Source organism: Rhinoraja longicauda, chromosome 38, assembly GCF_053455715.1.
Source record: "Rhinoraja longicauda isolate Sanriku21f chromosome 38, sRhiLon1.1, whole genome shotgun sequence".
NCBI classification, from domain to species: domain Eukaryota; kingdom Metazoa; phylum Chordata; class Chondrichthyes; order Rajiformes; family Arhynchobatidae; genus Rhinoraja; species Rhinoraja longicauda.
This window is the reverse complement of record NC_135990.1, coordinates 12,924,425-12,949,516: the sequence shown is the minus strand read 5'-3', so window position 1 is coordinate 12,949,516 and position 25,092 is coordinate 12,924,425. Positions and strand designations below refer to the sequence as shown.

Below are 25,092 nucleotides of genomic sequence, written 5' to 3'. Positions count from 1 at the left end.
TGTAGGTTAATTGGCTTGATATCATTGTAAATTGTCCCTCGTGTCTGTAGGATGGTGCTAGTGTGCGGGGATCGCGGACTCGGTGGGCAGAAGGGCCTGTTTCCACGCTGTATTTCTAAACTAAACTAAATTGCAATGGGACCTAAGATGTGTCCATAAGTATTAGATTTGCACAGTTTATATTCTGACCATGCATTTTGAGTTGGCGTGAGGTAGTTCGTTACGGGTACTTAATAGCAATAACAGGTCCTTTCTGTAAATGTAATCCAAAATTAATTTTGGCTTTGTTTACTCGATTCCTTTTCTGTAAAACAGCCTTTAATGTGCTTTCGGTAGACAGAAAATGCTGGAATAACTCAGCGGGACAGGCAGCATCTCTGGAGAGAAGGAATGGGTGATGTTTTGGGTCGAGACCCTTCTTCAGACTGATGTGCTTTAATTATCCTTTCTGTTCATGAATTGCAATCTGTTATAAGTCTTAATATAAGAAAATAACTGCAGATGCTGGTACAAATCGAAGGTATTTATTCGCAGAATGCTGGAGTAACTCAGCAGGTCAGGCAGCATCGCAGGAGAGAAGGAATGGGTGACGTTTCGGGTCGAGACCCTTCTTCAGACTGATGTCAGGGGGGCGAGACAAAGGAAGGATATAGGTGGAGACAGGAAGATAGAGGGAGATCTGGGAAGGAGGAGGGGAAGAGAGGGACAGAGAAACTACCTAAAGTTGGAGAAGTCGATGTTCATACCACTGGGCTGCAAACTGCCCAGGCGAAATATGAGGTGCTGTTCCTCCAATTTCCGGTGGGCCTCACTATGGCACTGGAGGAGGCCCATGACAGAAAGTTCAGACTGGGAGTGGGAGGGGGAGTTGAAGTGCTCGGCCACCGGGAGATCAGTTTGGCCAACGCGGACCGAGCGCAGGAGTTATAAGTCTTGATCATTCTTTGTGCAAAGAAGTGTTTCATAATAATCTCTCCATTCTCTCTCCATTCTCTCTGCTCTCCATTCCCTTTGTCATGTTTTCACACCTTACACTTCCTTATCTATGTACCTCCCTCTCCCCTGACATCATTCTGCAGAAGAGTCTCGACCCGAAACCTCACCCATTCCGTCTCTCCAGAGATGCTGCCTGTCCCGCTGAGTTACTCCAGCATTTTGTGTCTTATCTTGGGTTTAAAGCAGCATCTGCAGTTCCTTCCTCCTCAGAATAATTTCTGTCGGGGTGGTACTGAGGACACCTTTTCACAAGGTTTGCGAGGGTCAGGTTGTCACCACCTGAGACAAATCGGCGTCTTGTTCTCCCGCGGTCGGGGCAGTCAAATCATCCGCGGTCGGGGCGATCAAAGCCCCGCAGCCGACGATCGAAGCCCCCGTCGGGGAGATCGAAACTCCCGTGTCGGGGGGGGTTGAAACTCTCTCTGTGGCATGGAGCTCGGCTGAGTCGGCCTCTTCTTACCAGAGACTTTGGGCTTCACGGTTAAAGTCCACAGGCCCCGCGGTTGGAGCTTCGATCCCCGGCAAAGGATCGCAAGCTCCGCGATGTTAAAGTCCCGTACGCACCCGCGGCTTGGATCCAGGAAAGGCCGCCAACTCCACAATGTTAGGCCGCAGTGGGACGGAGATACGATACGGAAAAAATAACATCTCCGTCGAGGTGAGAGATTGAAAAATGGTTTCCCCCAACTCCACCCCCCCCCCCCCCCACATAAAACAAACCCAGGAACACTAAAACATACTTTTAACACACACTAAAAATCACAAGAAAGAAGAAAGGACAGACAGACTGTTGGCGTGGCAACCACTGCTGATGGAGCCACCCGGTTTAGACCAGCATCTGCAGTTCCTTCTTACACAGAGTGTCTACCACACGCGCTCTATGTTATCCTACTTCCTCACCCCCGGCTACACACTCGGGACATCTTATAAAGGGCCAATTAACCTACAGACTTAATTCTTAATGTTTTAATGCTTCATGCTTTATTGTTAATTGTTTCCTGCATGTTGGTGTTGTTACTTGCGAGCGGAGAACCATGGGACATTCCCTGTGTGTGGCCATACTTGGCCAATAAACCTATTCATTCATTCACGTCTTTGGGATGCGGGAGGAAACCGGAGCACCCGGAGGAAACCCACGCGGTCGCGGGGAGAACGTGCACACTCCACACAGAGGTCAGGATGGAAGGCGGGTCTCTGGCGCTGTGAGGCAGCAGCACTACCCGCTGCTCCGCCCGGTGTACACTCTTTGTTGATTATTCACCAGTCTATTCTCCGGGTTGTCTCAGTGCCGGGCGAGGGCTGTGTTTGCCTGGGAAAGCTGTTGCACTAAACCTTACAGCCAGTCCACAGCTTCCATCTCTTCTGGGCCCAGGTTGTGGACTGCATTTGGAGCTTTATTTTGCTTGCGGGGGCGGTGATAATCTTTCATGCCTTCCTTTGTGAATATGTAGCGGAAGTAATCATTCAGAGTACTGGCCACCAGATGCTCAGCATATCTTTCAGGGTCATTTGCTGTTTTTTAACATTGTGGCCAATTCTCGGAAAACCCTCTTGCGATTGTACTGACAGAAGCTACGGCTAATGTTTCCCTCTCCTGCCGCCGTGTTTACCTCAGTCCAACATTACTCCGTGCTTTTCTCTCCACACCATTGGTACACGCGGGCTTCTATGCTTTTGGTGACATCCTTCCTGTTTTATAATCACAGGATGTCAGAAGAGGTTTTTTCCCCCCAAAATAATCCGCTCACAACAATTGCCAACATCCCCCGTTCTTTGTACCTCTTCATATCTCTCGTTCCCTTCGCACCTGACTCTCAGTCTGAAGAAGGGTCTCGAATTCTCTGCCACAGAGGGCAGTGGAGGCCAAATCACTGGATGAATTTAAGAGAGAGTTAGATAGAGCTCGAGGGGCTAGTGGAATCAAGGGCTATGGGGAGAAGGCAGGCACGGGTTACTGAACGTGGATCATAGCTGATCATCCACAATCAGTACCCTGTTCCTGCCTTCTCCCCATACCCCCTGACTCCGCTATCATTAAGAGCTCTTCCTAGCTAGCTCTCTCTTGAAAGCATCCAGAGAATTGGCCTCCACTGCCTTCTGAGGCAGAGAATTCCACAGATTCACAATTCTCTGACTGAAAAGATTCTTCCTCATCTCCGTTCTAAATGGCCTACCCCTTATTCTTAAACTGTGGCCCCTGGTTCTGGACTCCCCCAACATTGGGAACATGTTTCCTGCCTCGAATGTGTCCAATCTTATAATAATCTTATGTTTCAATAAGATCCCCTCTCATCCTTCTAAATTCCAGCGTATACAAGCATAGTCGCTAGAGAGCGTCACTAGGAAGCTAGTTACCCCTCAGTAGATACAGTGCGGAAACAGGCCCTTCGGCCCATCGGGTCCGCGTCGACCAGCGATTCGCTCACACTACACCCACCAGGGACAATTTTTACATTTACCAAGCCAATTAACCTACAAACCTGTAAGTCTTTGGAGTGTGGGAGGAAACTAAAGATCTCGGAGAAAACCCACGCAGGTCACGGGGAGAATTTTTCCTGCATCTAGCTTGTCCAGTTCTTTAATAATTTTATACGTCTCTATAAGATTCCCTCTCATCCTTCTAAACTCCAGTGAATACAAGCCCAGTCTTTCCAATCTTTCCTCATATGACAGTCCCGCCATCCTCGTGAACCTACGCTGCACTGCCTCAATTACAAGGATGTCTTTCCTCAAATTAGGAGACCAAAACTGCACACAATACTCCAGATGTGGTCTCACTGCAGAAGGACCTCTTGTATATGGGAACTTTATGAAAACTTTGTGCTTGGACTAGCTATAAAGTTGGACACACTTGAATTGTTTTCTCTGGAGCATCAGAGAATGAGGGGCGACACAGGGAGCAGGGTGACGTTGGTGGCTGTAGTGAGGATGAAGTTGAGATGATGCCCTTAATTTTATTTTTGCTATTTTGGAGGAAGATATGCTTCCAGATTTTTCCATTGAATGTTCATCATCATATCATATCATATATATACAGCCGGAAACAGGCCTTTTCGGCCCTCCAAGTCCGTGCCGCCCAGTGATCCCCGTACATTAACACTATCCTACACCTACTAGGGACAATTTTTTTACATTTACCTAGCCAATTAACCTACATACCTGTACGTCTTTGGAGTGTGGGAGGAAACCGAAGATCTCGGAGAAAACCCACGCTGGTCACGGGGAGAACGTACAAACTCCTTACAGTGCAGCACCCGTAGTCAGGATCGAACCTGAGTCTCCGGCGCTGCATTCGCTGTAAAGCAGCAACTCTACCGCTGCGCTACCGTGCCGCCCGTGAATGTTCAAGTTACAATTTCCCTTGTGATTCCCTGCTTCAATTTATTTATGATTTTAAATGAGGAGGTAGTTGAGGCAGGGACTATCGCTAATTTAAGAAACAATTAGACAGGTACATGGATAGGAAAGGTTTAAAAGGACATGGGCCAAACGCAGGGAGGTGGGGCTAGTGTAGATGGGACATGTTGGTCGGTGTGGGCACGTTGGGCCAAAGGGCCTGTTTCCACGATGTAAAACAAAAAGAAAAATCTCAATTGTGTCTTCAACTAATTCCAACTTCTTTTCAACTTTATGTGATGGATTCTAATCATTTAAACTTTCAGTTCATGGTCCTGTTGAATCCATGCTTGTTGGCCCAGACAGAAGGCTGACATCAGTTCACTTGTACTGATAGTGGTGTTTAGTTTAGAGATACAGGCCCTTCGGCCCACCGAGTCCGTGCCGACCAGTGATCCCAGTACAGCACTATCCTACACGCGAGGGTCAATTAACCTACAAACCTGTGCGTCTTTGCTGTTCCGTGCTGTCAGTCTTTCTAAAGACAATGGCATCTGGGAGGAAACCGGAGCACCCGGAGAAAACCCACGCAGTCGCAGGGAGATCCATGCTGGTGTGGTTCGTTCCAAGCCCGGTATATTTGCCCTGCATTCTAACAGAGCCGTTACAGTTTGGCACCAGCGCCATCGCAGGAGCTGCCAGAACCAGGTTGTAGACAACGACTAACTGTCTTAGGGACTCCGACTCCGGATTTGTCTTGAGGTTTACTCCTGGAGCCTTTTCCATGCCTGGATATGGCCACAAGGCAGTGGAGGTTTAAGATCAGAGTTGTCCCTCTCCTAGATGGATTGCCTTCCCAGGCTGACCAGCCTCATCTGCCCCAGACTCGTGGGGGTGGGACGTCTGCCTTCCCGTCTGTAGCACCTGCCCACTGCGGCCTTCATCCATCCGCCTTCCCAGCCGTTGTGACGCTCCATTAAAGTCAGCCATCATCATCCGTCTGTTCCACCGTTGAGGTCTTGGTTGGATGGCTCTTTGTCAGGGGCCTCCCCCTCGACCTTACCGCCATGGGTGACCCTACCAGGAGTGTGGCAACTATTCTATACAAAGCTATGTGGAATGAGCTGCCAGAGGAGGTAGTTGAGGCAGATAATATCACGTTTAAAAAGATATTTGACAGGTACATGGACTGGATAGTTTTAGAATAATACTAGACCAAGTGGACCCATTGGGCCCAAACCTCTCCTGCATTGGTGCGGCACCCTCTCCTCTCCCTCCTCTCCTCCCCCTCCCCTCTCCCCCTCCCCTCTCCCCCCCCTGCTCCCCTCCCTCTCCCTCTCCCCCTCCCCTCTCCCCCTGCTCCCCTCCCTCTCCCCCCCCCTGCTCCCCTCCCTCTCCCCCTCAACCCCCCTCATCCTCCCTCCCCCCTCCATCCCTAGGAGATAGATTTAAACTTTTAAATGTGAACAACTTAAAAAATATAACACCAAAGGGACGACGGTGAATAAGGTGGGCCTACAATTGTCGCGCTATCGTTGACGTGTACCGTTTTAGTTGTAGTTCAGGGACAAACAAACAAACAAACGAGAGTTTTAGTGTATAGATGGACCAAACGCAGGTGGGTGGGACTAGTGTAGATGGGGCATGATGGTCAGCATGGGCAAGTTGGGTCGAAGGGCCTCTTATCATGGTCTATGTCTCTATGACTCCGAATATGATTCTCAGTCTCCATTACAATACATATGTGTTCTTTCACATCTCTACTCATTTTCAGAACACAATTTTCCTCAATTCGATTGAAGGTCTTTCATAAAACAGTAGGTTGGATGGTGATTTCCATCTTGAGATGACCTACCCCCCCATCCCCGCCCCATCCTTTATCCCGGGTTACTCCAGCACTTTGTGTCTATCTTCATTATATACCAGCATCTGCAGTTCCTTTCTACACACCACGACACAATAGACAATAGACAATAGGAGGCCATTTGGCCCTTCGAGCCAGCACCACCATTCAATGTGATCATGGCTGATCATTCTCAATCACTACCCCGTTCCTGCCTTCTCCCCATACACCCTGACTCCGCTATCATTAAGAGCTCTATCTAGCTCTCTCTTGAATGCATTCAGAGAATTGGCCTCCACTGCCTTCTGAGGCAGAGAATTCCACAGATTCACAACTCTCTGACTGAAAAAGTTTTTCCTCATCTCAGTTCTAAATGGCCTACCCCTTATTCTTAAACTGTGGCCCCTTGTTCTGGACTCCCCCAACATTGGGAACATGTTTCCTGCCTCTAACATGTCCAACCCCTTAATAATCTTATACGTTTCGATAAGCTCTCCTCTCATCCTTCTAAATTCCAGTGTATACAAGCCTAGTCCCTCCAGTCAACAAGCTCGGTACTGAGGCTACAATTGCTCTCTGTGAACTCAGACGGGCAATCCCCTCTTCCACGTGTCCAAGAGCGGACACTCTACTCTGAGCTCTGTCTACTCTGAGCTCTGTCTATTCTGAGCCCTGTCACACCAAGAGGTTTCCAGCAACACAGAGATAACACTTCCAGGATGTCACTGGAATTCCTTGTAAGGAAAATCCTTCTCAATTTACTGGCCCACGAATGCTTTAGTTTAGTGTAGAGATTCAGCGCGGAAACAGGCCCTTCTGCCCACCGAGTACATGCTGACCAGCGATCCGCGCGCACTAACATCCTACACACACGAGGGACGATTTACAATTATACCAAGCCAATTAGCCTACAAACCTGCACGTCTTTGGAGTGTGGGAGGAAACCGGAGCACCCGGGAAAAACCCACGCAGTGTCACGAGGAAAGTGTACAAACTCCGTACAGACAGCACCTCCGGTCAGGATCGAACCCGGGACTCTGGTGCTGTGAGGTGGCAACTCTACCACTGCGCCACCGTGCCGCCCTAGAATGTACGCGCTCAGAAAGGGAAAGAGGCATCTGACGGAAATGAGCTGAGCTACCATCTGAGGTCGCTTCATAACTTTCACAGGCAGAAAGAGGGCAGAATCTCCCCAATGAGCAGCCCCTTACACACCATGGAGCATCACTGTGGTAGTCTGCAGGTCCTCACACAGGACCTCACCCACCTCCAGGGCCCGCAGAACCAGAGTGGGAGTGAGTCATCCCAGGGGCCACGCAGATAAGAGACAATCAATCCTGTGGAGGAAATGATGGTTAATGTTTATTGAATCAAGGAAGATAAGAAAATGGTTTATTTTCTGTTTTGTGCTTTAAAGTAAATAAGCTCATAATGGATTGTTGCTGATTTGTCGTCTGAGTGAAAATATACCTAGGAAGGAACTGCAGATGCTGGTTTAAACCGAAGATGGACACAAAATGCTGGAGTAACTCAGCGGGACAGGCAGCATCTCTGGAGAGAAGGAATGGGTGAGGTTTCAGGTTGAGACCCTTCTTCAGTCTCGACCCGGAACGTCACCCATTCCTTCTCTCCAGAGATGCTGCCTGTCCCGCTGAGTTACTCCAACATCTTGAGTAGGTTTGTCAACTGTCCCGTATTAGCCGGGACATCCCGTATATTGGGCTAAATTGGTTTGTCCCGTATGGGACCACTCTTGTCCCGTACTAGGCTCGGGGGGCGCTATAGGCCCGGACACTGTAGGCTCGGACACTGGAGGTCTGGACACTGTTGGCCTGGACACTGTTGGTCTGGACACTGTAGGTCCGGACACTAGGTCCGGACAGTGTAGGTCCGGAGGCCGGGCGCCACCTAATGGAGGTTGCTTAGCAACCCGCCTCCCGGCCCGAGCGGCTGCCATTAGTGGAGCGGGAGCACGTGGCCGCTGGCTGGGTGAGGTCACGTGGGGCGCGGGGCGGTGACGTCACCTTGTCCCGTATTTGGGAGTGAGATAGTTGGCACCCCTAACCTTGAGTGAAAATATATACAGGTCCTCACCAGATGATGAAAATCCAACGGCAGCCTGCATGTACAAACGAGCTTTTGTTTGGGAGACCAGTGGGACACATTTAGGGGCCGCGTGGGGTAGCAGGCATCCTCTGCTGGGCGGGATCTCGATTCATGGCAATATCTGAATGCTTGAGTTAAACGCCCTGCTCACTCCTGGTTGGTCTGAGTTCTTACAGTGAACCCTCGTTATAACAGACCTCTATATAACAGATATCGGTTATAACGGACCGTCCCCTTAAGAACGCAGGCTGCTGGTTACAGTGCTGACGCTGTGGAAATTGACACGGCATGGAAATTGACAAGGCATTGAAATTGACAAGGAATTGAAATTGACAAGGGATTTAAATTGACAAAGGATTGAAATTGACAAGGGATTGAAATTGACAAGGTATTGAAATTGACAAGGCATTGAAATTAACAAGGCATTGAAATTAACAAGGCATTGAAATTGACAAGGCATTGAAATTGACAAGGGATTGAAATTGACATGGCATTGAAATTGACAAAGGATTGAAATTGACAAGGGATTGAAATTGACAAGGCATTGAAATTAACAAGGCATTGAAATTGACGAGGCATTGAAATTGACAAGGGATTCAAATTGACAAGGCATTGAGATTGACGAGGCAATGAAATTGACACGGGATTGAAATTGACAAGACATTGAAATTGACAAGACATTGAAATTGACAAGGCATTGAAATTGACAAGGCATTGAAATTGACAAGGCATTGAAATTGACAAGGTATTGAAATTGACAAGGCACTGAAATCGACACGGCAGTGAAATCGACACGGCATTGAAATTGACACGGCATTGAAATTGACAAGAGATTGCTTCGATCGATACTGAACTATTAAACAATGTAACAACCAGCCTTTAGTATTTTTAGTGTGCAGAAACAAAGATTTATTTTTAGCCGATAAAAAGAACATTGTATTTGAAAACAACTCGCTGTCTCACGGAGTGACTGCCAGATGGTCGGAGCGAATCCCTTGCTCGGTTATAGCGGCCAATCGGCAATTACGGAAATGGTACATTATAACTAGCGTTGACTATATTTATATATATTGCCGGGCGGCCCCATTTCGCACTTGCAGACTGTTTGGATTACAATTGGTTCTCGGGAACCGAGTGGTGAGCTGGCGGGGATAGAACATCTAAAGAGGGGCTGACCCAAACCAGGAGATGGTCTCTTCTGAGATGCTGAGGTGTATGTGCACTATTCCAATTATAGATTTTTAATGGAAAATTCTAACCCCATTAATCGAGTCAAAGATGTGCAAGCCCGTACTTTAATATGTCAGTTTGGTCCTTACCGAGATACTTTCCTTTAGTCTTAAGGGGCACGTCGTTTTTAAAGTATATAAAAGTCACACCACCCCATTGCTTTTTTTAAGTCTGATGAAGGGTCCCGTACCAAAACCTCACCTATCCATGTTCTCCAGGGTTGCTGCCTGACACGGTGAGTTACTCCAGCACTTGGTGTCTCCTTTCTAAAAAATCTCCCTTCTGTTGCTAGTTTAGTTTCTTGTCACGTGTACCGAGGTACAGTGAAAAGCATTTTTTATTTTGAGCCAGTCAGCGGATAGACTATACATGATCATAATCGAGCTGTCCACAGTGCACAGGTACGGGATAAAGGGAATAACATTCAGTGCAAGATAAAGTCCAGTAGAGTCCGATAAACGATAGTCCGATGGTCTCCTGTGTGGTAAGTCAGGACCGCTCTCTAGTTGGTGATGGGATGGTTCAGTTGCCCGATAACAGCTGGGTAGAAACTGTCCCTGAATCTGGAGGTGCGTGTTTTCACACTTACACACCTTTTGCCTGATGGGAGAGGGGAGAAGAGGGAGTGGCCAGAGTGCGACTGGTCCTTGATGATGCTGCTGGCCTTGCCGAGGCAGCGTGAGGTTTAGATGGAGTCAATGGATGGGAGGTTGGTCTGTGTAGTGGTCTGGGCTGAGTCCACAATCCGATGCAATTTCCTGCGTTGTTGGACGGGGCTGTTCCCAAACGGTGCTGTGATGCGTGCCGATAAAATGCTTTCTGTAGACGCTGGTGAGGGTTGTTCGGTCTGGGCTGAATTACTGAATTGGATCAGCAACAGCAAATGGACAGGTGTAGGAAAAAAACTGCAGGTGCTGGTTTAAGTCGAAGGTGTGACACAAAATGCTGGAGTAACTCAGCGGGTCAGGCAGCATCTCGGGAGAGAAGGAATGGGCGACGTTTCGGGTCGAGAACCGTCTTCAGGAATGGGCGACGTTTCGGGTCGAGACTTGTCCAGGAATGGGCGACGTTTCGGGTCGAGACTTGTCCAGGAATGGGCGCGTTTCGGGTCGAGACTTGTCCAGGAATGGGCGACGTTTCGGGTCGAGACTTGTCCAGGAATGGGTGACGTTTCGGGTCGAGCCCCTTCGGGACTCGACCCGAAACGTCACCCATTCCTTCTCTCCCGAGATGCTGCCTGTCCCGCTGAGTTACTCCAGCATTTCCCGTGCGTAAAACAGATGGCCCACCCTGTCTGCCTTGGAAGCAAAGGATTAGCTGCGGTTGAGTGGAGGTGCAAAGACCAGTTACGATGGGAGGCTGATCATGTACGACCATCCCAGAGGCACGGTCTGCGTTCAAAGTACAAACAAAGAGAAACTAAACTAAACAAACTGCAGCACGGTGGCGCGGCAGTAGAGTTGCTGCCTTACAGCGAATGCAGCGCCGGAGACTCAGGTTCGATCCTGGCGCCGTCTGTTCGGAGTTTGTACGTTCTCCCCGTGACCTGCGTGGGTTTTCTCCGAGATCTTCGGTTTCCTCCCGCACTCCAAAGACGTACAGGTATGTAGGTTAATTGACTGGGTAAATGTAAAAAAATTGTCCCTAGTGTGCGTAGGATAGTGTTAGTGTGCGGGGATCGCTGGGCGGCGCGGACTCGGTGGGCCGAAGGGCCTGTTTCCGCGCTGTATCTCTAAATCTAAAAATCTAAATCAAAAGCACAGGCAAGCTTTGCAGGAACAACACACCTTGACATTCGGTTTAGTTCAGGGATTAGTTTAGAGATACAGCGCGGAAATAGCCCTCTGACCCACCGAGTCCGTGCCGACCAGCGATCCCCCACACACTCACACTATCCCACACACTCTAGGGACCGTTTTACATTTATACCAAGCCAATTCACCTATAAAGCTGTACGTCTTTGGAGTGTGGGAGGGAACCGGAGATCACGGAGAAACCCAACGCGGGTCACGGGGAGAACATACAAACTGCGTGCTGATGGCCCCCGTATTCGGGTGTTCGAGCCCGGGTGTAAGGCAGCAACTCTACCGCTGCGCTGCCAGCACCGCCATTCAATGTGATCATGGCTAATCATCCACAATCAGCACCCCGTTCCTGCCTTCTCCCCATACGCCTTGATTCTGCCAGCCCTAAGAGCTCTATATAACTCTAGAACTGCAGATGCTGGTGAGCAAACATCTGGGGAGTTTAGTTTAGTTTAGTTTAGTTTAGTTTAGTTTAGTTTAGAGATACAGCGCGGAAACAGGCCCTTTCGGCCCACCGAAATCTCTAATTTATTCGAGCACCTCTCAGTAAACTAGGTGTAAATTGTAAACCACGGGTTTCTGAGACTGTTTAGTTGACTTCCTTCCTGTTGTTAAATGCTGTTTACATTTTGAACAGACTCTTGTTTTCCCATTGGTGCACGCTATGTTGGTTTGCGGTCAATGGACTATTTTCTTAGAGATCGTTAGCTGCTTGCTGGGCCATGTCCAGTTTTCTAGCTCTAATTTAAATTCCAAACAAACTAGTAATGGTTCATTTCGTCGGCAGTGGTCGTTATTTCTTCATACTTTGATTCTAAATTCTTCACATTATTACTTCAACTGGGTCTGAAGGTTTGATTCGATAATGTAAATTTACTGTTAAATAGACAATAGACAATAGACAGTGAACTCCCCTGTTTTTTATGGACCTCTTTATAAGGGAATTTGGTTTACAGCAGAAGGACCTACCCACATTCACTGTCCAGATCTCCCCCCTCCCCGTCCCCATCACTCCCCTGCCACTTCCAGGCCGCGCTCACCACCACGACTCACCCGTATCTGCCTTCCGTGGGCCGCGACCATCGATCCCCGCCTCTCCCCTGACCTCCAGCAAGCCGGGGCCGTCAGCACACCCGGATTCCAGCCCCAGCTCCAGACCGAGAGTCCCAAGAAGAATCCCGACCCGAAACGTCACCCATCCATGTTCTCCACAGATGCTGCCTGACCCGCTGAGTTACTCCAGCACACTGTGAAACGTCACCCATCCATGTTCTCCACAGATGCTGCCTGACCCGCTGAGTTACTCCAGCACACTGTGAAACGTCACCCATCCATGTTCTCCACAGATGCTGCCTGACCCGCTGAGTTACTCCAGCACACTGTGAAACGTCACCCATCCATGTTCTCCACAGATGCTGCCTGACCCGCTGAGTTACTCCAGCACACTGTGAAACGTCACCCATCCATGTTCTCAGTTTAAGAATAAGGGGTACAGTTTAAGAATAAGGGGTAGGCCATTTAGAACGGAGATGAGGAAAAACCTTTTCAGTCAGAGAGTTCTAAATCTGTGGAATTCTCTGCCTCAGAAGGCAGTGGAGGCCAAGTCTCTGAATGTATTCAAGAGAGAGCTAATTAGAGCTCTTAAGAATAGCGGAGTCAGGGGGTACGGGGAGAAGGCAGGAACGGGGTACTGATTGAGAATGATCAGCCATGCTCCTCCTGCACCTATTGTCTATTGTCTATTCTCCACAGATGCTGCCTGACCCGCTGAGTTACTCCAGCACTGTGTATTAACTAGCATCTGCTGTTAAAATTGCTTAATGCTTTACTGATATTCTTAAAGTCCTTTCCATCCATTTGTATTTCCCAAAAAAGTAACTGTCCTCGTTTGCGTTTGGGGTGGTGAGTTATAGAGTGATACAGCATGGAAACAGGCCCTTCGGCCCATCTTGCCCAAGGTGCCCCATCTACACATAGAAACATAGAAACATAGAAAATAGGTGCAGGAGTAGGCCATTCGGCCCTTCGAGCCTGCACCGCCATTCAATATGATCATGGCTGATCATTCAGCTCAGTAGCCTGTACCTACCTTCTCTCCATACCCCCCGATCCCTTTAGCAAAAAGGGCCACATCTAACTCCCTCTTAAATATAGCCAATGAACTGGCCTCAACTACCTTCTGTGGCAGAGAATTCCACAGACTCACCACTCTCTGTGTGAAGAAATGTTTCCCAGCTGCCAGTAGTTTCGACTCCTTATACAATGATGATAGCTTACTCAGTTATAGCGAACAATCGGCAATATCGGACACCATACCTTCCTTTATTTTCACCTCAGTCTGAAGAAGGGTCTTGACCCGAAACGTCACCCATTCCTTCTTTCCTGAGATGCTGCCTGACCCACTGAGTTACTCCAGTATTTTGTGTCTATCTTCGATTTAAACCAGCATCTGCAGTTCTTTCCTACACCCCCCCCCCCCCCCCCCCTTACAATGAGGAATTACTGTACATAAATTCTTTTGTTGCATATAAAATGCATGCAGGATTATGGTACCATCCACCCCACACAGCACTGTCCCTGCTGATACAGAGGCTGTGTAGTAAACCTCCCCCACTAACAGGCTCAGCTTCTACACACACCTTCAGCAACTGGTGGAGTAACTCAGCGGGCCAGGCAGCATCTCCATCTCTCATACTCTTGCCTTCCCAATGAACCCCTCTCTCTGAAGGCCCTTATCCACCACTGTCTCGCAGTCCAAATGCACCACATCAGCTGATTCACCCTTATCTACACTGCTTGTTACATCCTCAAACAACCACAACAGATTTGTGGAATGTGGTTTCCCCTTGATAAATCCATGCCGACAGTGCTCAATCCTATTATTTTCCAAATGCTCCAGTGCTGCTTCCTTAATAATGGATTTCCGCTGCAATCGACGTTGAGGCGAACTGGTTTATCGTCCCCTCCGGCCTGCCTGTGATGCAGTTTGCCGATCCCACAATGGTTGCAAAGGCCACTTCAAACCCGACTAAACTCGAGTAGAAACAGTGATTCAGTGTGCAAACAGGCCCTTCAGCCCAACTTGCCCACACCGGCCAACATGTCCCAACTATGCTAGTCCCACCTGCCCGCGTTTGGTCCATCTATATTCTAAAGCTCTCGTTTGTTTGTATGTTTGTTCCTGGACTACAGCCAAAATTTTAGGCCCACCTTACTCACCGTCGTCCCTTCGGTGCTAATGGAAGAAGTTTCATTGAACTCGGTGTTATATTTTTTAAGTTATTCACATTTTTAAGTTTAAGACTATCTCCTAGGGAGGGAGGGGGAGGGAGGGAGGGGGGAGAGCAGGGGGGAGGGCGAGGGAGGGAGGGGGGAGAGCAGGGGGGAGGGCGAGGGAGGGAGGAGAGAGGGGGGGTGGAGGGGATAAGGGGGGCTGAGGGGGAGGGAGGAAGGGGAGGAGATGGGGGGAGGGAGGAGGGGGATGGGGGGGTTGAGGGGATGGAGTGGGGGGAGGGGCAGGAGGGAGGGGGGAGTGGAGGGCGGTGGGAGAGCAGGGGGGCGAGGGGGGGCGAGGGAGGGAGAAGAGAGGGGGGGAGGAGGAGGAGGGGTTGAGGGGGATGGAGTGGGGGGGGAGGGGAAGGGGAGGAGGGATGGGGGGAGGATGGGGATAAGGGGATGGAGTGGGGGGAGGGGCAGGGGGGAGAGGAGGGGGGGGGTGGAGGGAGGGAGGAGGGAGGTGGGGGGAATGGGGGAGGAGAGGGTGCTGCACCAATGCAGGAGAGGTTTGGGCCCAACAGGTCCACTTGGTCTAGTATCCCTCTAAACCTATCCTATCCATGTACCTGTCCAACTGTTCCTTAAATGATATGATATCACCTGCCTCAACTACCTCCGCCAGCTCATTCCACAATGTACCGCCCCAGCACATTGAAATTCTGATGAACAAATACATCTGGGATGAAGAACCGCAGATACTGGTTTACAAAACAAGACACACAAAGTGCTGGAGTAACTCAGCGGGTCAGGCAGCATCTCTGGATAAAGTGGATGGGAGACCTTTCAGGTCAGGACCCTCCTCCAGTCAGATTGCAGTGGTGGGGGTGAATGATAAAATCGATGTGGTGGCGAGAGATAGGTGGATACAATGCCAGCTGGCCAGAGTATTCCAGTGGCAACATTGGTCCCACTGCAGAATGGGAGTTTGTCCATCGCCCTGGTTAACAATTTACCTCGTAAAAGGCCACACATTGCTGGGCTAACACAGTGGGTCAAGCTACATCTCTGGAGAACATGGATCGGTGATTTAGTTTAGAGATACAGCGCGGAAACAGGCCCTTCGGCCCACCGGGTCCGCGCCGACCAGCGATCCCCGCACATTAACAATATCCTACACCCACTAGGGACAATTTTTGTTTTACATTTACCAAGCCAATTAACAAACCTGCACGTCTTTGGAGTGTGGGAGGAAACTGAAGATCTCGGAGAAACCCCTCGCAGTCACGGGGAGAACGTACAAACTCGCTGTAAGGCAGCAACTCTACCACCATGCGCCACCATGCCCGAAGAAGGCTCCCAATCCGAAACGTCAACTATCCTCATCCTCCAGAGATGTTGCCTGACCCACTGAGTTGCTCCGGCATTCTGTGTCTATCTCCAGTGATGCTGCCTGACCCGCTGCGTTACTCCAGCATTTTGCGTCTAATTTCGGTGTAAACCGGCATCTGCACTTCCTTGTGGAAAAAAAAAATGCAGATGTTGGTTTATATCGAAGGTGGACACAAAATGCTGGAGTAACTCAGCGGGTCAGGCAGCATCTCGGGAGAGAAGGAATGGGTGACGTTTCGGGTCGAGACCGGTCTTCAGGAATGGGTGACATTTCGGGTCGAGACCCTTCTTCAGGAATGGGTGACGTTTCGGGTCGAGACCTGTCTTCAGGAATGGGCGACGTTTTGGGTAGAGACCTGTCTTCAGGAATGGGCGACGTTTTGGGTCGAGCCCCTTCGGGTCTCGACCCGAAGCATCACCCATTCCTTCTCTCCCGAGATGCTGCCTGTCCCGCTGAGTTACTCCAGCATTTTATGTCTATCCGCAGTTCCTTCCTCTACATGGTTCCAGTGTGACCCAGTGTTGCCAAACCTTTTTGTGCTTTTAGCCACAAAGCCGAGAAGGCTTCCCAAGTGCCGGGAGGTGGAAGCAAACGCTTCCAACTCTGGATCTTTGCAGCAACCAGTTGAACTGTGAAGCTGCAAGATTTTGCTGCCACTGGATAGTTCTGCCTGGCTCGCTCTGCCGAATAGGAATGCCAGATGTGAGGAAGATTGACAGGGAAAGGAAGTTGTTTGCACTGGAGTTGAGCACAGCCATGGGATTATGGCAGGCCGTTTTTTTTAATGCGTTTGTACAGTCATAGGACAACCCTACATTTCCAGTAAAAGGAATCGTTTGGCACATAAAGGACTGGGAAAGAATGGATTGATTTTAAACTTTAAGTTCAAACTTTTCGCTGTATATGTGGATGGGCTTTTGGGAAGTGTGAGCATTCATGCACAAAGACTACACAAGTAGTCTGAAGAAGGGTCTCGACCCGAAACGTCACCCATTCCTTCTCTCCTGAGATGCTGCCTGACCCGCTGAGTTACTCCAGCATTTTGTGATACCTTCGATTTGTTCCAGCATCTGCAGTTATTTTCCTACAAGACCACACAGTACACTGTCTGAACAAAGGTCCCGGCACAAAACTGCATCTGTCCATTTCCCTCCACAGATGCTGCCTGACCTGCTGAGTTTCTCCAGTGCTTTGTTTTTTTATAGACAGTAGACAGGAGGAGGCCATTCGGCCCTTCGAGCCAGCACCGCCATTCAATGTGAACATGGCTGATCATTCATAATCAGTGGCCCCTGGTTCTGGACTCCCCCAACATTGGGAACATTGGGAACATTTTTCCATCCTCTAGCGTGTCCAATCCCTTAATAATCTTATACGTTTCGATAAGATCCCCTCTCATCCTTCTAAATTCCAGTGTATACAAGCCTAGTCGCTCCAGTCTTTCAACATACGACCGTCCCGCCATTCCGGGAATTAACCTAGTTTCTTCCCGCACTCCAAAGATGTACAAAGAGGTACCAGCGATCACCCCGTACACTAAACTGGGGACAATTTTACAACTTACTAAAGGCAATTAACCTACAAAGCTGCACGTCTTTGGAGTGTGGGCGGAAACCAGAGCAGCCGAAAAAAAAACACCCTGTCACAGAGGGAACATGCAAACTCCGTGCAGACAGCACCCGTAGTCAGGATCGAACCAGGGCTCATTCAACCATTCTGCCCCTGGGCCGCCAATCTTGAGCAAAAGTGTGAGGTTATCCACTTTGGTGGTAAGAATAGGAAGGCAGATTATTATCTGAATGGTGTCAAGTTAGGAAAAGGGGACATACAACGAGATCTGGGTGTCCTAGTGCATCCATCACTGAAAGGAAGCATGCAGGTACAGCAGGCAGTGAAGAAAGCCAATGGAATGTTGGCCTTCATAACAAGAGGAGTTGAGTATAGGAGCAAAGAGGTCCTTCTGCAGTTGTACAGGGCCCTAATGAGACCGCACCTGGAGTACTGTGTGCAGTTTTGGTCTCCAAATTTGAGGAAGGATATTCTTGCTATTGAGGGCGTGCAGCGTAGGTTTACTAGGTTAATTCCCGGAATGGCGGGACTGTCATATGTTGAAAGACTGGTGCGACTAGGCTTGTATACACTGGAATTTAGAAGGATGAGAGGGGATCTTATCGAAACGTATAAGATTATTAAGGGGTTGGACATGTTAGAGGACGAAACATTTTCCCAATGTTGGGGGAGTCCAGAACAAGGGGCCACAGTTTAAGAATAAGGGGTAGGCCATTTAGAACTGAGATGAGGAAAAACATTTTCAGTCACAGAGTTGTGAATCTGTGGAATTCTCTGCCTCAGAAGGCAGTGGAGGCCAATTCTCTGAATGCTTTCAAGAGAGAGTTAGATAGAGCTCTTAAGGATAGCGGAGTCAGAGGGTATGGGGAGAAGGCAGGTTCGGGGTACTGATTGAGAATGATCAGCCATGATCACATTGAATGGCGGTGCTGGCTCGAAGGGCCGAATGGCCTCCTCCTGCACCTATAGTCTATTGCTGAGCCAAAGGGCCTGTTTCCACGTTGTATCTCTAAGCTAAACGACCAGTGGTAGCACTGTACAGTTGCTCCTCAACTTACGATGGGGGTACTTTTCGATAAACCCATCGTAAACCGAAAATATCGTAAGCCGAAAAGGCATTTAAATACACTTGATCACGAGACCGGAAGCGAGCTGCCGATGCCCTGCGTTTGTACCATCGTAAAGTCGAAATATCGTAAGTGGAAGCATCGTAGGTTGAGGAGCATCTGGGTAATGTGTGGACTAAATGAATCCCTCCACTGTGAATATGGTCTCGCTGATATTCTGACTTGTCTTCTCTTCCTTCTTTCTCAGAGTGTACGTGATCCGTCAGGGGCTTCCATTGCCCTTTTCACTGCCAAGTTACACCAGCCCAACAAAACCCTGCAGCAGGTGGTCTTACAAGCTTTGTTCTACCTGCTGGACCAAGCCATCGAAAGGTCAGCTCATACTTTGCGACATTTACAATGCTATTTCTTCAAGAAAGCCAAGGGGGGAGAAGAAGGAACATTTTATTAAAGCCTTCCAACTGAATCCATTGTTAATGTATCCTCAAAGATCGACACAGACTGCTGGAGTAACTCATCGGGACAGGCAGCATCTCTGGAGAGAAGGAATAAGTGGCGTTTTGGGTCCTCACCCATTCCTTCTCTCCAGAGATGCTGCCTGTCCCGCTGAGTTACTCCAGCATTTTGTGCCTGTCTTCGATTTCAACCAGCATCTGCCGTTCTTTCCTACACGTTAAATGATCTTCAATCTTTTAATCAAAGTACACAATAATTTTGGGATGTCGAGGCTTTCATGAACATTGACAATATTTCTTTTTTGCAAAACCTTCTCAAATACGTGAATTATGCCTCGTTAGATCTGGTACTGACATATGACAGTCCCGCCATTCCGGGAATTAACCTAGTAAACCTACGCTGCACGCCCTCAATAGCAAGAATATCCTTCCTCAAATTTGGAGACCAAAACTGCACACAGTACTCCAGGTGCGGTCTCACTAGGGCCCTGTACAACTGCAGAAGGACCTCTTTGCTCCTATACTCAACTCCTCTTGTTATGAAGGCCAACATTCCATTGGCTTCTGAAGAAGGGTCTTGACCCGAAACGTCACCGATCCATGTTCTCCAGAAATGCTGCCTGACCCGCTGAGTTACTCCAGCACTTTGTGTCTTTTTTTAATAAACCAGCATCTGCAGTTCTTTGTCTCTATATCAGGCGCTGTATGCTTTATTTCATAAATGCAGTTTCATTTTCTGTTGGTAGTCTCTCTACTGCTTGACCAATTAAGTTGGAACTGTGGCTTTTATTACCCTGGCAATAACTCAGGAATAGCTGGTTCCCCAGCCCTCAGTTTTGGGAAACACTAGGTCCTTTGAACGATAAGAAAATCACATGAGGGACTGTGTGTGGCTGCTATCAAGTGACTTACTGAAACATGATGGGCGACATTGAGAAATGGAACCGAATGCGGTCCTCCAGGACTGTTGAGGGCGCTGCTGTGGTGCAGTTGGAGGAACCATTTCTTGACGTTGGCGGCAATCCGGGTTCAATCCTGACCTCCGGTGCTGTCTGTGTGGAGTTTGCGTGTTCTTCCCTGTGATAGGTTCATAGGTCATAGGAGCAGAATTAGGCCATTCGGTCCATCAAGTTTACTTGGTCATTCAATCATGGCTGATCTATCTTTTCCTCTCAATCCCATTCTCCCGCCTTCTCCTCATACCCTCTGGCACCATTTACTAATCGTATCTATCAATCTCCACCTTAAAGATATCCAATGACTTGGCCTCCACTGCCGTCTGTGGCAATGACATTCAGAGTATTGAGTATAGAAGTTGGGAGGTCATGTTGCAGTTGTATAAGATGTTGGTGAGACTGCATTTAGAGTTGTGTTCAGTTCTGGGCACCGTGTTATAGGAAAGATATTGTCAAGCTTTAATGGGTTCAGAGAAGATTTACGAGGATGTTGCCAGGACTAGAGGGTGTAGTAGGCTGGGTCTCTATTCCTTGGAGCGCAGAAGGATGAGGGGTGATCTTATAGAAGTGTATAACATCATGAGAGGAATAGATCGGGTAGATGCACAGAGTCTCTTGCCCAGAGTAGAGGAATCAAGAACCAGAGGACATAGGTTCAAGGTGAAGGGGAAAAGATTTAATGGGGGTACTTTTTCACACAAAGGGTAGTGGATGTATGGAACAAGCTGCCAGAGGAGGTAGTTGAGGCTGGGACTATCCCAACATTTAGGAAGCAGTTAAAACAGGTACATGGATAGGACAGGTTTGGAGGGATATGGACCAAATGCTGGCAGGTGGGACTAGTGTAGCTGGGACATGTTGGCCAGTGTGGGCAAGTTGGGCCGAAGGGCCTGTTTCCACATAGTATCACTCTATGACTCTATGATTCTATGGAGAGAGTAATCTATTCCAGTCCTCTTCTTACAGTTACACTGACCAAAGTTGGACATGCAAAGATGCAAGCTGCTTTCTTTATCCATCGTTTCAGTGCAAAATATATCATCTTGTTCCCTTTGTTTTCTACATTTGTTTGTCTCTTGTCTTGCAAGCAGTAACTCAGACTGATTGTCCTCTTTCCAATTTAAAAAATAACTTTAGCTATGGACAATCTGCACAAGGCAACATTAATGAAAAGTTCAGAAATTTCTTTTCTTAACATTTGCCCAGCCAATTAACCTACATACCTGTACGTCTTTGGAGTGTGGGAGGAAACCGAAGATCTCGGAGAAAACCCACGCAGGTCACGGGGAGAACGTACAAACTCCGTACAGACGGCGCCCGTAGTCAGGATCGAACCTGAGTCTCCGGCGCTGCATTCGCTGTAAGGCAGCAACTCTGCCGCTGTGCCACCGTGCCGGTCTAAGCAAAGACTTTTCATGATTATAATCAAGCTGTCCACAGTGCACTGATAATATGGAGGAAAATTTAATGTTACTTTTAACAGATGAGATCTCAAGTGACAGACTTCCTGCATGGTTTCTTGAACATGTCAATCCTCAACAAATTTGCTAAAATTTTGTATTAAGTAACTTAGAAAGCTGCATCAGAGCTTTAATTTAGAGAAACGGGTCCTTGGGCCCACTGAGCTCACGCCAACCAGCGAGCCCCTTAACACTATCCTACACACTCGCGGGACAAGTTTCACATTTATACCAGGCCAATTAACCTACATACTTGCATGTCTTTGGAGTGTGGGAGGAAACCGAAGATCTCGGAGAAAACCCACGCAGGTCACGGGGAGAATGACTTGGATGAAGGGATTAAAAGTACCATTAGCAAATTTGCAGATGATACAAAGCTGGGTGGTAGTGTGAACTGTGAGGAAGATGCTATGAGGTTGCAGGGTGACTTGGACAGGTTGTGTGAGTGAGCGGATGCATGGCAGATGCAGTTTAATGTGGATAAGTGTGAGGTTATCCACTTTGGTGGTAAGAATAGGGCAGAGTATTATCTGAATGGTGTCAAGTTAGGAACAGGGGACGTACAACGAGATCTGGGTGTCCTAGTGCATCAGTCACTGAAAGGAAGCATGCAGGTACAGCAGGCAGTGAAGAAAGCCAAAGGAATGTTGGCCTTCATAACAAGAGGAGTTCAGTATAGGAGCAAAGAGGTCCTTCTGCAGTTGTACAGGGCCCTAGTGAGACCGCACCTGGAGTACTGTGCAGTTTTGGTCTCCAAATTTGAGGAAGGATATTCTTGCTATTGAGGGCGTGCAGCGTAGGTTTACTAGGTTAATTCCCGGAATGGCGGGACTATCATATGTTGAAAGACTGGAGCGACTAGGCTTGTATACACTGGAATTTAGAAGGATGAGAGGAGATCTTATCGAAATGTATAAGATTATTAAGGGGTTGGACACGTTAGAGGCAGGAAACATGTTCCCAATGTTGGGGGAGTCCAGAACAAGGGGCCACAGTTTAAGAATAAGGGGTAGGCCATTTAGAACTGAGATGAGGAAAAACTTTTTCAGTCAGAGAGTTGTGAATCTGTGGAATTCTCTGCCTCAGAAGGCAGTGGAGGCCAATTCTCTGGATGCTTTCAGGAGAGAGCTCGATAGAGCTCTTAATGATAGCGGAGTCTGGGGGTATGGGGAGAAGGCAGGAACGGGGTACTGATTGAGAATGATCAGCCATGATCACATTGAATGGCGGTGCTGGCTCGAAGGGCCGAATGGCCTCCTCCTGCACCTATTGTCCTTTGTCTATTGTCAGACAGCACCCGTAGTCAGGATCAAACCCGGGTCTCTGTCAATCCAAGGCAGTAGCCCGACCTCTGCGCCCGATATAATTTGTTTTCCTCCATTCTTGTTTCCTGTGTAATTTATGTAAATAAAACCTTTTTTATACAAATATGACACTTAAGGAAACGGCACATTTCAGCACACTCAACCCTCCCCATGTGTTCTGTTCCCAGTAGTTCCACGGCAGTCATCTGACCAGCAGTGTAGTCATGTTCATTGTTCCCATTGTGTAGGAAGGAACTGCAGATGCTGGTTTACATTGAAGATAGACACAAAAAGATGCAGCAACTCAGCGGGTCAGGCAGCATCTCCGGAGAAAAGGAATAGGTGACGTTTCGTGTCAAGGATCTCGACCTGAAACATCACCTATTCCTTTTCTCCAGTGATGCTGCCCGACCTGCTGGGTTACTCCAGCCTCCGGTGTCTGTCTTCATTGTTCCCTTTGGTCCTTTCAACTGGTCTCTAATCTCGGAGAGCACTTTTGTTTTCTCAGCTTTGAAACTCAGAGAAATGGGCTGGTGTTCATTTACGACATGGCTGGCTCGGCATACACCAATTTTGAGTATGACCTGAGCAAGAAAATTCTTCACCTTTTGAAGGTAAGTGAGCAATTGTTATCAGCTAATACGTGCCTTGTGAAACGTGGCAACTCGTGGAGGCACCCTGGCGCAGCGGGTAGAGCTGCTGCCTCACAGCGCCAGAGACCCGAGTTCCATCCTGACCTCGGGTACCGTCTGTGCGGAGTTTCCACCTTCTCCCTGTGTGACCGTGCGGGCTTCTTCTGGGTTTTCTCCCACATCCCAAAGGAGTGCAAGTTTGTAGGTTAATTGACATCTGTAAATTGCACCTCGTGTGCAGGGCATGGAAGAGAAAGTGGGAGAACATAGAACCAGTGTGGAGGAAAATAACTGCAGATGCTGTTACAAGTCGAAGGTATCACAACATGCTGGAGTAACTCAGCGGGTCAGGCAGCATCTCTGGAGAGAAGGAATGGGTGATGTTTCGGGTCGAGACCTTTCTTCAGACTTGGAACTAGTGTGGACAGGTGATTGGTGGCAGGCGTAGGCCTGGTGGGCCGAAAGGGCCTGTTTCCAAACTGTATCTCTACACTCTACACTTATTTTTCTAAAATAACTAAACTAAGGTCTGATGTGAACTGGGATGGATACCTTATTGCCTCATTTTGATAGCATCCAACCGCATGTGTCAGGTGTCAAAAGTACATTTTGAAAATCAAAGCACTACCAAAAAACCACAAAGTGCTGGAGTAACAGCGGGTCAGGCAGCATCTCTGGAGGGCATGGATAGGTGATGTTTCGGGTCGGGACCCTTCTCCAAACTAAAGAAGCCCTGTCTCGAAACACCGCCTGTCAATGTCCTCTGGAATTGCTGTCTGACCCCGCTGAGTTACTTTTTTAAGGTAGACACAAAATGCTGGAGTAACTCAGCGGGTCAGGCAGCATCTTGGGAGAGAAGGAATGGGTGATGTTTCGGATCGAGACCCTTCTTCAGTCTGAACTTCAATTTAAACCAGTGATTGAAACCAGCATCTGCAGTTCTTTCCTACACACGGGTTACTTTTTGAGTTTAGTTTAGAGATACAGCGTGGAAACAGGCCCTTCGGTCCACTGGGTCCGCGCCGACCAGCGATCCCCACACATCAACATGACCCTACACACACTAGGGACAATTTACATTTATACCAAGCCAATTAAACTACAACCTGTGCGTCTTTGGAGTGTGGGAGGAAACCGAAGATCTCGGAGAAAACACACGCAGATCATTGGGAGAAGGTACAAACGCCGTGCAGACAGCGCCCGTGGTCAGGATCGATCGCGGGTCTCCGGCGCTGTGAGTCAGCAACTCTACCACTGCGCCACTCTAGCAGTTTGTGTGTTTTTTCCTCTTCCAACAGATGTGACCTAACTTACTGAGTAGACTGAGCTAGCCCGCTGTGCTAGTGAAATTAGCTGTGTTCTCTTTGAAATTATATTCTGTTATTGATAAAATGTTTTCCTTGGGAGTCATCGTTGTAGTTCTCACATTTTATGTTTGACCTCTTACATCCGTGTCTCTATTTCCTCCTCTGGGGAAATAAGTTAAAAACCAGCAAGGCCCCAGTGGCCGATTAAATTGGTGTCTTTCCAGTATTTAAATGTCAGGGTATCCCAAATCTTTCGACAGACTTCAAAAATGAAACGAAAGTCCAAGTGAATAAGCATTTATAGCAGATGAAGTATGAGATTAATGTTTAGATGAAGGGCTAATTTAATTAAGGGATAGCATCTCAATTGTCGATGATAATACATTCCTCTACTATATATTGAACTAGCCTCCTCCATTA

The 25,092-nt window shown here is 48.4% G+C and overlaps 1 protein-coding gene across 1 annotated transcript in view; it reads left to right on the top strand.

Annotated features, from left to right (window-relative positions):
- The window catches only part of ptpn9a (protein tyrosine phosphatase non-receptor type 9a), a 97,861-nt gene that overhangs the window by 26,871 nt on the left and 45,898 nt on the right, over positions 1-25,092 (top strand). The window contains exons 3-4 of the mRNA XM_078429804.1: positions 18,806-18,930; positions 23,242-23,347. Coding sequence (XP_078285930.1) covers positions 18,806-18,930; positions 23,242-23,347 — 231 coding nt within the window. The remainder of the gene's footprint in view (positions 1-18,805; positions 18,931-23,241; positions 23,348-25,092) is intronic.